General features: G+C 41.6%; 2 protein-coding genes across 2 annotated transcripts; both read right to left on the minus strand.

The window, feature by feature from the left end:
* Positions 1-792: 792 nt before the first annotated feature.
* Positions 793-9,547, minus strand: LOC131878447 (uncharacterized; the record flags this gene model as incomplete). Its single annotated transcript, XM_059224427.1, is given in 3 exon segments — positions 793-2,051; positions 8,426-8,844; positions 9,053-9,547. Coding segments are annotated over 2 exon segments (1,613 nt in total), but the record flags the coding sequence as incomplete, so codon positions are not given.
* Positions 9,548-13,411: 3,864 nt separating this feature from the next.
* Positions 13,412-15,510, minus strand: LOC131877938 (uncharacterized; the record flags this gene model as incomplete). The annotated part of the gene is given in 4 exon segments (XM_059223784.1): positions 13,412-13,939; positions 14,052-14,532; positions 14,617-15,172; positions 15,245-15,510. Coding segments are annotated over 4 exon segments (1,725 nt in total), but the record flags the coding sequence as incomplete, so codon positions are not given.
* Between the last annotated feature and the right edge of the window lie 273 nt (positions 15,511-15,783).

Genomic DNA, 15,783 nt, shown 5'->3' on the forward strand with positions numbered 1-15,783 from the left:
TGACACCAACTCTGGGATTCTTCTAAATTTTCTTCCTCACACGAGTAATGAGCCTTGGTGTTCTCTTAAATGGTTTTCTTCCACCATTTTCTCGTTTGACATACCCACCAGTCTCTTGGTAAAGTTTGTCGACATTGAAATCGTCTTGGGGGTGACCTGGAACCTCTTGGCGATGTCTTTTTGCTTGTCCCCAGCTAGAATCCGCGTGACTATCTTTTACGTAGCTCCTTCATGTTTACTCTGTTGTTTGTTGTCATACAATTGATTTCAACCAAGCAAATGAAAGCTTTTAGTCTCCCCAAGCCTCACTATTTTATAATGGAACCATATAGTATCAATTTAAAACCTCAAAAATAAGCGCAAAAAAACGGAAAGGGATTCGCGAACACCCGGTAGTTGTAGAAGAGTTTTGAATCAAAATAAAAGGAAAGCTCAACTATTTTCCATGAGATTTATTGTATCCCTGGAAATCATTAAACTGGTCGTTGTTGAAGAAACTGGATCCCTTGAAGCTGGTGCCCTAGTGGTGGAACGTATCGAGCTCGATTCCAAAGGTTGCCACTGCCATTTGGAGACCATTGAAGAGACTGAATTGGCCTATTGACTGATTGGTAAACTGATTTTGGTTGTAATTGCTGCTTCTTTTTAACAAGAGATCCTAACATTGCAGGAGGAGAAATGGGCTCCGAGTTCAACGTGTGGGTTGACAATTGGCGTGTGACTGAAGGTGGACGATTAGTCTGCTTTCGGACTCTCATGTTCTTCTGAGGACGAGACTTTGATAGAGGAGACTTTGATAGAGAATAATAGAAGTTGTCTGCTCCAGAATTAGAGAGCTTAGTACTGCTTCTCACAGAATGGCTGGTTGAATTGATTTTGTGATCCTCGTCAGACAAATGTTTTGGCTGATGGTCAAGTTTGAGGCGGATTCTTTTGAGGGGGAGATTATTCACTGTGGTCACAGTGGGAATGTTCTGATACAGAATGCTTCTTATATGATGTGACGAGGACGGAGGTTGAGATTGGGAAAGGGACACTCCAAACAGTGCAGTATTCCGATTCCGGTTTGGAATGACAAATCCGGGTCGAGTGGTGGGTGAAGACGCTGAGTTTGTAATCCCCAGGGGGGAATCAGAATTAGAGTGTCTTAAGCTTGGCGAAGAAGTACTTGCAACAGCCGTATGCCTCAATAATTGAAAGTTCAATGGATGGTTACCACGGCTGGGCTTTGGTGTGCCTTGCTGATAAGACAAAGAGGCACTCAAAAATGAATTGAAAGAGGGCGAGGAGGGAATCCAGCCAGTGCTCTGTGCGACTGAGGAGCCACCGGATATCATTGATCTATGAGAGGAACTTGGTCCTGGATGTCCACGTGGAAACACAAAGCTATTAGAGGAGAAACGAGGAGAACTTGGCAAGGGCTGCGATACGGCGAATTTGCCAGTGTTTGAGTACGTTGGCAAGCTGTGAAATCCACCAATTCTTGGTGAACGTCCACTGATTTCTTCTTGCTGACGATTTTTATTGTGCCTCATGTGGTTGAAGTGAGCTTCTTGAATACTTGGCAAAAACACGGCTATCCCAGAGAACTGACCTTTGTGCGTTTCGAGGACATTTTCTGGGGCCAGAACTGGTTCTCTATAAGGCGCTTCATAGTCATCCAAGGGTTCCCAGGGGTTGTCAAAACCATCCTGAGCGGAAGTCGTCCCACCTTTGAGAACCAGTAAATCTCCATCCGACAGCCAGACTTCCTCAGGATTCAACCCTAAAGCGGCGTCCTCGACAATGGCCTGATCCATGGGTGGTGGAAGCTTGGACCGAGGCAAGACATCCTGAATCAACCCGTAGGGCGATTGGGGATGATGGACGTCGAGAACGCTCAGATCGGCCACTTTCAAAGCATCATCATGAATGGCATTTGTGTTTCCGTTTAGGAATGTATGTGTTCCTTTCCTTCCGACAGAAAATTGAGAGAACTTGACGTCAGATGAAGAGGGGCCTTCGGGCCACACAATTTCTCCACTACTGACAAAAAGGGAATCGGGCCGAACCTGAAGAAGCAAAAGAGCGCGGCAAATGAGAAGCGACCTTTTTTATAAACTCAAGAAAGTAACTATGGATTATGAAAGACGGTCTTGGTATCAAATCCCAGCTAAAAACATTATTTTTCGCGGTCAAGCCAATTCCTCCTTGCAAAAGGTTTGTAATCACGTTTCGGCTCCGGGACGTAAAGTAAGTGTCAGCAATTTATTTTCAGCGTGTTCACAAATTTTTGGGCGTGCAATCTCACTTTCAACGTCCCTGAAACACTTCTGAAACTAACGTTTTGAAATAAGTTGTGATATACAAGATAAACATAATGAAGGATATCAGCTTCTAGCTCGACGCAACGGTGCCCTTGAGCAATTTTGATATGAAAGTAGTGATAGAACCTATTTTGTGGAAAATGATTAGGCCACTTTCCAGGGAAATTGATCATAATGACATCTACGAAGGCGAGTTAATCGCTAAGAAGATGAATGATTTCGATAACAATTCACTCAGCTTTGTCATTATGAGTATGTTTTTTGGCTTCATAAGATGTCATTATAGGTATGCGTTTTACTTTCATAAGATGACAAATGAGATGCTTGCCAAGATTGCACGGTATCAAAGGTAAAGGCTGGAAAAAATCACAAATCGGCATCAAAGCCGACTTGATTTTTTAGAGAACAACATGTCCTTCCAAAAGGAACAACTAACAACTAACTCTTGTCAGTAAGTTCAATATTCGTATTTTTGCCGACATCCTTACCGCCACTGCGAATTCCATTGCCAGCACTTCAAGAGGAAAGATTTATTGCTTTTACTGAATGTTACATGCAAATAAAAAGGGGAATCCTGGAGTGACGATGTTGACTCTGATTGAATAATTTCTATGTCAACTTTAGCTTATTGAATAATTTGTAAGTCAAATTTATTCAAAACTGAAAATTTCAAATTTGGCTGGAACTAGTCGTTTTGCAATATCATATAACCGGGCACTTATTAAAAAACAAAGTGGTGTCCATGTGAAGAAGCTTCAAACTGAACTATTATTCAAGCACCGTTTAAAAATCATACTTTGGTTTAATGTTTTTGTCGATATTGGCCAGTTTTTATGGATGTGTGTTGCTCAAGAGCTTACTTACCCTGAACATTTTGTGTTTCTCAACTCAAAGGACAGGGTTGGGTGTTAAACGCTTACACTTCAAAAACAAAAATCTCAGGTACGCGTACCAAGTGACATAATTTATCAAGAAATGTAAGTGTACAGGTAAAACAAGTGCAAGATCATTATTGATGTGATGACTTATCTTTAATAAATTCTCTCTCTTCTTTAAAAAAAATTGTAACGGGAGCTTGTTCGTGGGTTTGAAAGATTATCTTATTGGTTTGTCAACAAGGAGTTTTAGAGTGCAACTGTTTTAAAGTCCCGTTCCATAGCTCTGCTACACTAAGGCAAAAAGGTTTTTCAATTCAATTAGTCCCAACTAGATATTCATTGACAAGATATTGGGAATGGCAAGCAATATGGGCCAGAGCAAGGAAATTGTAACAATCTTTTTTTTCCCTTTTCCCCTAATTTTTTAGGGGAAACTTAGAAGAAATAAAGGAAGGAAATGTAGGTATACCTTGGGTGACAATGTTTGTCTCCGCTCAATGATTTGTTTGACATTGATCCTCCAAGCTTTCAGTAAGAGTAAATCTTGAGCACATTGGGACATCCCGTATTACAAGTGATCTAAATAGAGGGCAATTCCTCTATGTAGATCTAGCTTCCATTGCCTAGTAGCAATTGCTAACCCTCGCCAGACCATTGTTCAAAAATGTGAGGTCAGAACCAAAACAAAAGGCCTGCTGAAGACTGGCAAGAGGCTGAGGAAAGTGGGAGAGCCCTTCGGTGTCCACCCTCCAACCGTTAGTGAGTGGAGTACTTTATGCAAAAACAGCGAACCCCTGTACGGCAGACCTGACCAAGGGCGAAGGAAGATCTGGGATTACAGGAGTTAGTCTTCAGATGTCCAAAACGCACAGGGTTAACAATAATCTCCATCAGACTAAAACTGGATCATTCATTCTATGGTGTAAGGTTTTTCAATAGACCCTCTTCACGAAAGTATGAGACTCAAAATGATCAAGTAATTCTTTGAGGGCAGGGAAATAATTTTCAGTATTTCATATTTAAATCCAACGACCTGCTGATGACTGACAAAAGGCTGGAAAACCACCCAAAAGGAAGTGGGTGAGCCTTTCGGTGTCTTTTCCCAAACCATTAGTGAGTAGAGAACTTTATGAAAGAAAGGTGAATCCCTTTCCAATAGATCAGCCCAAGGGCAAAGATCTGAGGTTATGAGATGGACAAAAGTCAGATTTCCTTTCAAAAAAAAACTAAAATTGAATCATTTAAGGTTCAATGTTAGGTTTTTCAATGGTCCCTTTTAAGGGAAATGATTTTTTTCACCGACGAGTCTTCATACAAACTTAAGTTTTTGCTGATGTGAAGGCAAGACTCAATCCAAAGAGCAAGAACATTTTGAAAAACAATAATCAACCGAATTTAAGCTTAAAAACACCATTCTTCTTGAATAACTGAACCAAAAAAAACTTTTTTCACTTATTTTTACGTTTTCGGAACTTATTTTGGCTGATTTTCAAAAGTTAAAAACAATTATTTTGACCAAAACAACAAACTATTTTTCCGACTCTTAAAGATGACTGATGAGAAATGACTAATGACGGTGATATTTCGGATCTTTTTTCTTCCTTGCTCAACCAACATTACTTCCGGTAAACTTTTTTTATAATAATCAACAACATTGCACATTGCTCACATTTTCATCTTTTTCAGTATTTAGCAACTGCCAAAAATGACCAATAATTGTCCAAAGTTGGATCGAGCGAGCCAAGTGCATGGTGCAAAAAAGGAAAAGAAGAAGAAAAAAAATGTCGCTAACCGTCCAATTACATTTTGTTGCAGGACATCACGTTTGAAAAGCTTGCTCCGAAAGCAATGGTTCAATGGATAAAGATGATGATGATGATGATGACAATGTTGCTGTTTTTGTGCTCGATTAGCCAATCAACATCTAACATTGCAAAAGATCGTAGATGGTTCTTTATGGACGGTAATTCCAAAACTCTCGATTATTAAGAAAGTCAGTATTGCCACTTTTGGATTTAAGCTAAGCTTACCTAACCTAACCTTTCGGTTGCAAGGGCCTGGGGGCGCCAAGGCCGTGGGCCAACCCTGCGGCCTTTTTCCCATTGTGTTCTTTTGCTCCTACCAGACCAAGCTCGAAAACGCTAACATCTGAGTAAACCCCATCCCTCGTAACACTGATGAATCGAGAGTTCTGAAATTAACGATCATAATAGTTCTTTCAGGTAGTCTGCAAGGATTCTCGTTAGCTGGTGGATTACCAAGGCTCGTGATCACGCGTGTAAGCTTAGATTACACACTAACCCTTTGAAGTAAGATGATTTTGAAAGTCAACTAGGGCATTACAATAATTTCAATCTATGCCTGCTCTGTGGTGTGTCCCAACACCCTGCTCTTCATTAATTACGGTCGATCCATGAATCCAGTTCAAATAAACGCTTCATCTTTTTTTGCGAGTCGCCAAAAAACCTCTAAGAGGTAAAAAGGGGACCGGAGATGGCTATCATTGGTGCTATTGTCGTCTATGATTAAATGAAAAGAGAAACGAACAGAATTGCTTCCTTGATTTGCTTGGCTGACTTATCAGCGAGTTTCATCTCTCGCTATCTTCATGCTTTTGTCCTCTTCTTCCTTCTTTCTTCTAAAACAACATGAGTAAATGTAGATACATGTACTCGCACGTCGACCTCCAATACACCTTTTGTCATCCAAATGGACCTAATCCAAGTGAATATGTTTCTAAAGTCAAGGCCTCTAAAATGTTCTAGTTTGAAATTCAAGTTAACCTGTGCAGCATTGCATTTTGAAATATTGGAACAGTACCAAGTTTCCCCTGCTTGATGACCTGAACGAAGAATAACTCAAGAACATTAGAGGAGTTTTTGCCTGAAAAATGTGGTTTCAAAACAGAGCGGCAGACACAATCCAGAAAATGTTTTCTCCTGCAGATTTCATTTTTGCCGACACATCATAACTTGGCTGACAAAGATTGGGGCTTACTTGTCCACAATACGAGGGATCCGCCAAATCAAATGCGAAAGGAGCTGCTGAGCACACCGGGAGCGAATAACTGATAATTTTTCATCTGGGCCGTATTTTTATGCCAATGTAGGCGAGTTCTTAGAAAAACATTCAGGTCTCTGCTGATAAGCCTTGGTCGTAGAGCACAAAAGTAAACGGGTGATTGATTGGCACTACCCCCGACAGTTCCCCGGCGGATACCCTACTGAATGGGCTGATTGTTGCATAAGGATCTTAGAACCGTACTTTGGTCTCATTCGTTGTTGTGATGGAATGTAGAAAGCCCTTTTCTAAATTGGCTATTTAAAATGCACAGCACAAATCACTCAACGGATCCGATCCTGTCTGTGTTCTGTGCTCAGAGCTGTGAAAATCAGGGCTCTTCTTGCAGCCCGCTTGCCACAAGCCAAGATCCTCGTGCAACATCCATCTGACGGTTCCATCACACGCGTAGAGGTTAAAGAGGTAATATCCATACTGAGTCGTTTTTGTTTTGTCAACAAAGGACTCTATAGCATCACTCAAACTCTCAATAATCTTATTGACTCGATGTTTTGGTTCAGCTGGGACTTTCATGACGTGAAGGTAGTCCAAAATCTTATAAAGTTGGTCAAGACTAGGGACCCTGGTGTCTAGTCAAGACATAGATAATTATCCCAGCAATGAATTTGAAATAAGGTGAATGCAAAAAAGATCGAGCGCACATGCCGAAAACAGCCAGACAGAGCGCGAGTGTCATTGAAAAACGCAGAAAACTGACGGGGGATATTGAGAGGAACCTCTTTGTTTCGAGTCCAGAGCCCAGGTTTTTAAAGCCGAGGAGTGAATCTTAGGTCCAGAAAAGGACTTACTATCCTGCATAAGCTGGATCTATTCTCGATCTAAGATTCACACCTTGGCTTTTAAAAAACTGGCTCTGTGGCCTAGGATGGACGCCAATAGATTACCCGTTTATCTAAGAATTCATCAAAATTGATTTGATTCGATGGTCAAAATAAGAAAAAAAAATATGAATTATTTACTCCCGACGTGCTCAGCAGCTCCATTCGCATTTGATTTGGCGCTCACCTCGTACGTAAAAAGATTTTGCTCAAATGCAAGGACTTCTAGGTCTTCTTTGATGAATAACACTAGGATCAACTTTGGTCAACAATTGATCATTAAAAGTACCACTTTGAAGAAGCTAGTACTTTTGAAAACATAATTAGTACACAGATATTTTGAGAGTCCTTAGTTACGTTGTCAATTGAAATTTCATAAAACCTGAAGAGCAGACGGTGAGACATTTCCTTTCAAATGTTGTATTTTGCATCAAACTTGACTGCAAAATGCTCCGGTTATACCAAGTTGAAATTGCCAAGAAATATAGTACGCTTTTTTAAATACCAAAAGTGAATAAAAATGTTTCGCTTTTCTGAAGCATAAAGAAAAAAATGAAAAAAAGCTAAAAATATTGAATAATGTCACACAAAACTTTAAAACTAGTTCAAATAAACATTTCACAACAATGCCATAATTGACAACCACGAGTTCGATATGTTTTGATCTTTAAGATTGACAATTTTCTTTCTCAAAGTGTGAAAAGTAGTCGTTGGTAAAGAGAAAAAAGTCATGGCAAAAAGTGACATATCTGACAATTCACTCGTTACGTAGATATATCGTTGTATTATAATGTAATAAGATATGACTGACTAGTGTAGTTCTTCATGTTTAAGAAAATCTGATCGACAATTGGACATCCTGTAAAGGTTATAAGTGCGAATTTTTACTACTTTTAGGTTTGAAAGAAATATTTATGAAAATGGAAATCATTTTTCTTGCCAATTACTTGAACTATTATAGTTAGGTCATTTTTTATCTATTTTGCTGCAAAACGCAACTTTCAATGTGTGATAACTGAGCATCTGCTAATTACGTATTGATGAAACTTTATGCCAGGGAAAAACTAAGCGCACTAAAAATATTATTTGGCAAAGTTTTGAACAACGATACTTTTTAATGTATTTCTATTTGATGTACTTTATAATATGAGCTACTTTCAGTGATGCTTAATTAACAAAAGTTGCTCCTTTTGATTCTCTAACAAATTAAATAGCATCGAGAATCCTCGGCATTTGAGCAAACACTGAATCAGAAATTATGAGCACCGTGTGTCTCTTCTTCGGGTCTAACACCAATCCCAATGTTTGAACCCACGTTTCAAGATATGAAAACTTTTCTTACATTTGTATTTTGAACGGTAGAGGCAGCTCCAATACGATGGGAACCGCCCAATTCTCGAGGCTGGCGTTTGTCAGAGTGGATTGGGTCCGATGATCCCCGGGCAAGACCAAAGATATCGGAAAAAGATCCCAAGGTAGACTTGGATCGGCCATTGGCATCTCTAAACGAGGGAGATTTTGAAGGAGAAAGGGTTGCTGAATGACCTCGACGGTGAGAGATGAGTGCATGGAATCCGGATGTTGTTTTCTGATCCTGTAGGTTTCCGTTGTTGAATGAAGAAGATAAGGAACTTTGAGCACCGTGGACAATCTGTAGGCCCAGTACAGTTACGAAAAGGGCTATCTTGAGCACCATGACGATGGCTTTGGTGCCATTACTTTCAACTGGTATTTCTCAATCCCATATCTGACATCGTTCACCTAGAACCACAAAAACACAAACTACTTTTTGTCATCATATAGTTACCATTGACCATAGGGCCATGCGAACCAACATAGAATACAACATACAACAGCCCTCCTTCAACCAACGAACCTTAGATATCGGTGGTATTGATACAGCACGAAACCAAAACGGTTTTTAAAACATAGCGGAATGGATTGAATGTAAACAGGAACCCATCCATACCGGTAGTTTGTCAGACGGACATCCCGGAATCGAAAATCCTCCAACCACGTACTATTTCGCTGTGCAAGAAGTTCCTGCGGTGGTCAGAAGTCAAGACTTCTTGTACGTTTGGATGATTAAGTCATGCTCTGAGAGTTGTGAACTTCACTGCCGTATTCACTATTTTTTGTTGTTTCCGTCGCTTGAAACATTTTGTACACTAGCAATGACTTTTGAGAGAAGGAGGGAAGGACGGACAAACGAATGGAAACTTTTTCCAATTTGTCACTCTCAAGTTCTAATTTGCTTTTCGGTCACAGGAACGTTTTTGAGTCGCACCATGAAGATCTGACGAACACATCTCGTGCCGAGGCTTGGCGGAAACTCGGAAGCTAAGAGATCGGAACTAAGACAAGATACAAGTGTATCTATGTACCATGTTGTGTGTATCTTATGCAGTCGTAGAAGCCACGAAAAGAGCCCAGAGGTGTTGTGCGAGTTGTTTCACTAAGACTGACGCTTGCAATGGCTAAAGTTTTTACTGGGGCCTAGTAATCAGGACCAAGGACCTCTACAAACACTGGAGTGTGTGGTCACAGAATTGAGACATGTGGAAAAAGGCTGGGTGCACCAATGGAACTGCAAAAGGCTGAAAAAACACGAAACATTGATGGTCTTAAATACCTATAACGTTCAATGAATGAATAAATTCAAATTAAGTGCCAGTGACCAACTCAAAGACAATATCGTGAAAAGGGACGAGCATACCAATTCGATTAGTATGTAATTTACCTACATGGTCGCAATTTCACAGATTATTTGTCTCTTATTTAGACAGTTTAAGAATAGCTCAAAGGTCAAAATATATTAATCACAACTTTGGAAAGTTAGCCTTGTCTTTCAAATTTCTGCAACTGTGATTTTATGGACAATCAATTTAAAACGTTTTCTTACATGAGATCTTGAATTCAGTTACAATTGGAGAAGCATTCAATTATGGCTTCCAGAAGCAATATTGTCCGTTGCCACGTTTTCGATTCAAGCTCTTGTCCAGAGTTTGCAGGGGTCTCGTTCTGGGCTGAAGCTTTGCTGAAGGTAAGTGAGGCTGAACAAGTGGTTCTAGCGTGTCCGCGCCCTCTTCAATCGAGTGAAGCATCCTTCCTCCCAGCTTGTTCTACTAGAAACTTTTGATGAAAGATAGACACGCCAGGGTCGGTATTTTTAGAGTTGAATTCGTTGTCTCATGAGTGAGGCGTAACTCTTTTTTTAAAGAACTATTGAAAACTGTGGGTGAAGAAATCGTGATGTCAGGATGTCAGTATGGATGGATGGATGGATCATCGATAATTGGCACATTCGATTCGGATTAAGCTGTCCTCCTTCGTTGATTTTTATGTGCTGGTGAGCAAGCCTAAGTATTGGCTCATCTCGCCACACTTTCAATAAGCTTATTTCGCTTGCTTCCCTATCGTCCAATTATCAAATGAATTTCGTCTTTTCGCTGTTCAATTAAGGATGGGATTTATTAAACATTTTTGATCGACTACAGACTTTTTGAGACGGAAAAAGGACCCTTCCACTTCTCTTGACATCATGTCAATACAAGACTTGAGAGCATAGTTGAAACAAACTTACTGTCAATTTCAGTACCTTGGACGCCGCGTACAATAAAAGACAGACCCAAAAGATATGTTACATCACTGCAAGAATGGGAGAAGAAACAAACACCAGCTCAAGCTTGGGATTAACTTTGAAAGATCAACTTGCCTTCGGAAGCTGTGAGATGTTAAACGGCATCGACTGCTTCATGGTCTTGCAATGGCATCATGCATTTCCACATTACTACCCTCCTATGTACCAATTGAACACTTCCTTTTCCGTAACCAATCAAGTATGACAGAACTGTAATTGCTAATGAGACTGTGTGTAAGAAAGAGGAAAGGCGGTGGCTACGTCAACCATAGGGCTCCTGAACAACTTGTTAGAAATGTCGATGATGATGATGATGATGCATCGCGCAACCGAATGTTGTTATTACTCATATACCTACAGCCCCTACCAAACTCCACGTGGTCCGCCTCACCTTCATTCAGCACAGTACAATGGTACAAAAGTGCTATGGCAAAAATGAGTGGGGGAAACCCTCGCTTTCAGCATCATGCCTCTTGTCCAAAGATCTGAACTTGACCTTGAGATTTCGATGAAGCTGAACAAATTGTGGTTTGTTACATAGGTAGGCAATTTGGTGCGATTCCTTACGATTGGCGTGCCTGAACATGATTTTTTTTTGTATTCAAATGACATGTTGGTTGGGTATTGCTTTGACGTTAAACTTCGGCTTATTCAAGTCTTGGATGTGGCAAATGGTTTGAATGTTTTAATTGAGAGTTGGAAAACAGGACTTTGGAAAACAGGATTTTGGAAAATAGTCTCAAATTCAATGTCCCACGTTATAAATGGATCCAAATCAGCAGCTTTAAGATAGTCTTAACAATAGTAGACTCAATTGGTGGAGGGCCGGTTCAACTTGCCCTTTGGCATTTCACGATTGGTAGGAAATAATCCTGCTTTGGACCACTCCCATCGCAATTAATATTTCCTCGTGTGCATCGGATCATTTAACCATGCCACACATTGAAAGCAATATCCTGAATTCCTTGAGTAAAGTTGAACAAAGATCAAAGGAAAGTTAAACTTTAATACGAGTCTATGTTATATTGCGTAGTTTGCTATAGAGATTAGGGCATATTACCGTTTTTTCGTATTGTGACCATTAGATTGGGATGAATTGTCTCAAAGCACAGTACAGCTGGAACTGACTCTTGAAAGTTCTTTTTCAAATCAAATGCCAAAATGGTTTTATCACACATTTCACTTTTGAGAGAACTGGAAATGTGTCGAGTCGAAAAAGTGTTCAAGCACTTCAATCTTACGTTCTTCGTGCGCTTTGATTAGATTTGGCTGGTGACAGACTAAAGCTTTAATGGATTGGACATGAAGAAACTAGACCTGATCCCCTGGTCTAGTGGATGACCTTCAAAGACGTGATGACAATGGTGGAGGAAGAAATAGATATTGACTGGGATTTTCCAGGAATCTTGGGCCCCAAATCTCAACCAATTGTGAAGTGAGCCCCCCCCAGGCAAAGATTCCAACATCTTTCTCTTTCTTCGGTGTGGGCAACACACATGAAAAAACTTCATGGATTGGAAGCCTGTGGTTGTGAGTGATGCTGGTATTTCGGCCCACATTGCACCTTCCCACGAGGGCCTCTTGTTCTGACTCGGTGACTCGGTGTGCCAGGCCGACGAGTGGCCCGACCAATGGCGGTAAAACACTTTTGGCAACTCATTTCTCTGATTTCTAAGCAACCCAGGGACGAGAAAAGACCAATATCATGGTCATTATCGTGCACCTAATCTCCACTATTACGTCAGATAAAAGATAGAACGACGCTGGGTTTGCGAAGGTGAATCAAGACGGCTGGTCGAAATGGTCTCTTCATTAAACGTGGCTGGTGAGCCTTTCTTCAATGGTTCGCTGAAAAGTCATTCAATGGTCACACACTCACTGGCGCCAACGAAGGTCGACGGACTATCTTCCGTTTTTAAAAATCGAGATTACATACAAAAACACTGCAGTAGATGGCAACTCATGTCAGCCTCCATCCTCGGTGGATAAATTCGTTTCCTAATCGAGGTATGCCACATTTCAGGGAGACGCTCTTCATTAAATCAAGGAGAGGAGGCCAAGAACGACTAGTGACTTACAATGACTAACAAATGAGAAGCCTTTAGATTTCAATTTTTATCAAGTCTTTCCATTCAGCCGTCAAATCCTTTGAAGAGCGTCGGAACCGGAAGTTTTCGATCATCAACTCATTGTAAATGAGCAATCTTTGAGAAGACGCCGAAATCGTCCGGCCATTTATTCAGCGTTATTCAGCATTGTGACAGTGGATGAACGAACGAATGTGTAAGACGTGTATGATGTGCATGAGGTGTATGCAGAGTCAAAGTGATGGAAGTGAAAAAAGGTCCTTTGACCCTATGAGCCAAAAGTGCCAAGTCATTAATGCCTTCCTATCTCTGGACATTAGCCATTTCAAGATTTGCTTAACATCCGAATTGACCAACTGGACAAAGAACGTTCAGTTCGGGCATGAAATACGTTGACAGCCATTCTCAATATTCTTCTTCCTTTCCTCTTTGTCCAATTTTACGCCCAAATTGGAAGACTCCGGTTTGTGACATTGAAATAACAGGAATTTGCTCTGGCTTATTCGCTCTCACGTTTCTACCGATACCAAAGCCGGACAATACAAAGCGCATCAAAATGTAAATAAACATATGTTTATTGACAAATACATAAATATGAGCAATAAATATAAGAGGTCTGCGGCGTTAAAAGTTGGTGCTTCCAAAGGGATTTCCATAGAAAACCAGAAGGTGTGAATGCGGAAACAAACACTTGAGATGGGAAGGTGTTATTTTGCCTGTCCTGGCAAAGGGTAGATTCTGAGAGCCCTGCCCGCGTCCTTATTCGCATCGTCTTGTTTCTGTTGTTCTGATTTAGTCTTGGACTGGCTCGATGTCTCCTTGGATTGCTTGTTTTGATTCGAGTCTGCAATCTTTTTCGAGATGCTAGGTGTGAGCCCTTTCCGAAGGGGTCCTGGAGGGGGAGCCTCCTCCTTCTTTAGGTATTTGCCAATACAAGGGATTTCTTGCATCGCCTTGGTAACCGGAGCCTCGAAGGCGACAAAAGTGATGGCCACCAGAACGAGGAGGGCTCCTATCGCCTCCAAGGGGTTGGGCATTGCATCTGTAGAGCTTTGAATGGTAAAAGAAATGAGAATGTTCAATGACCGCACCATGGTCACTTTCGAGGGTTTGTCCTTCTGGAGTGCGGCTGAAAAAGGACGAAATGAATTTAAAACACGGAACTTCAAGCCCCTCCATTGATGGCAACCTCTCCGGAACAAGAGTATGATTTTTTTTCTTGACTTGTCTCTTGTTCTTACCAATGATGCAAAATTGTTGAATGCTGCCCATGATTCCTACGAAGATGGCATTGATCCAGACCCCAGGATGTATGGGCAGGAGCGGGGGCTCTTTGATCAGACAAGCATGTCTCACATCCTCTGGGATGCTAGTGCTATTCTCCATCTCGAACGAGGTCGTATTCAGTTGGTATTCATCCAGGATTTTTCGCACGATGCAGGCCACATCAAGGCCATCGTGATCCTCAAGAATAGTAGTATTGGGAAAAATGTCCAAAAGTTGGTCTTCCAAGGCGGGGTCCACGTCTCCTTTGACCAAGTTCATAACCAACGAGTCCGTGAGCAACGAGAGTAACGCCACCACCAAGATACTTAGACCGATGTAGGCGGCGATGTGAAGCTTGCTGAAGTTTTTGGTGATCATCTTTGTGAACACCGACCCACAGGCGGAGAACACCAATGCTCCCAAACTGAAGGCTACGCCCAACCCAAAACCAATTTCCTGCAAATGTTAAATCCCGTTCAAAGTGTTTAAGGATGTTTCGTTCATATTACAACTCCTCTGTATGTACATAGATGAGCTTACAAATTTGTCGTTCAACCATTTGTAGGGCTGGAAGTTGAGTACAACTCCACCCACAAGTAGCACACAAGAAAGGCCCTTGACCCACGAAAAGCGATCGTTTTGAAGCAAGAAATGGGACAAAACCATCACAAGGATAGGAGATCCATTCAGGATTGTGTGAACCGTCGACATGTGAATGAGTTGCAGACCAGCAAAGATTAAACACAATCGGATGCCTCCAATCAATACCACGGTCAAAAGAATCATATAGACCTTGTACTTTTGCCAAAAAGTCGTGCCCGGAGGGACATTCTTGGCCTTCAGAGGCGTGTTGGACCGTTGTGCAATCAGAAACATGACCATTGCTTGAATCACGCCTCGTAGTATAAGCACAGTGGGTTTGGCAATTTGATCGCTAATCTGCTTATACATGTGTGAATAAACCGACATCAGGATGGCGCTCAGCAAGGCCAAAGCCAGACCCATATGGCTCTCCACGAGCTGCTGACGTCTGTCTTTCTCAAAGAGAGAGGTAAGTGACGCACTGTGCATGCGGAAAAAGGTGGAGCTCCGCGATCTGGAAAACGTATGTTAAAGGGAGAGCGACAATGAATCAGGAGTTCACTTGTTAGAGCCGTTCTTGTCCCACCTCAAACTCGGCGTTGGCGAAGCTGGAGCGGATAAGCTCCCGATGGAGAGCCTCAAGTCCAAAGGCGACAGATGCTTTTTCCTCCGTACCGATTGGGGTGAGCCCAATGGCGATTCTCCGCCTTCATCGCTGCTCGGATGATCCACAACAATGGCTGGAGTAGAGACATTATGCGTGGCCGCCGCCAGAACAGCCACACTCCTCTCTTGGGTTTCCTTTTTGTAGAAGAGATCTTTCAGCGTGTTGCTGTAAGACATTTTCTTTCGCTGCAATTGCAATAGGGACACACGACAAACAGTTGGTTATTTTGGATCGATGGAAATTAGGGCAGAATGAGGGATCACGTCTTTGCCATTGGGGACTGTGTCCTCACTGTTCAATGGTTGAGCTGGTAATGGTGTATCAATTGTGGTGCCTCCTCAAATCTCGAAGCAACAAGTGGTTTGCTGGTAAGAAGATAGTACGTACATTAGAAATACCCCCACCCCCACCCCTTGTGAACCAAAAGTTCAAAGTGACCATCGTTCCTCCATACCCGG

The sequence above is a fragment of the Tigriopus californicus genome, chromosome 3 (assembly GCF_007210705.1).
Source record: "Tigriopus californicus strain San Diego chromosome 3, Tcal_SD_v2.1, whole genome shotgun sequence".
In the NCBI taxonomy this organism is placed as follows: domain Eukaryota; kingdom Metazoa; phylum Arthropoda; class Copepoda; order Harpacticoida; family Harpacticidae; genus Tigriopus; species Tigriopus californicus.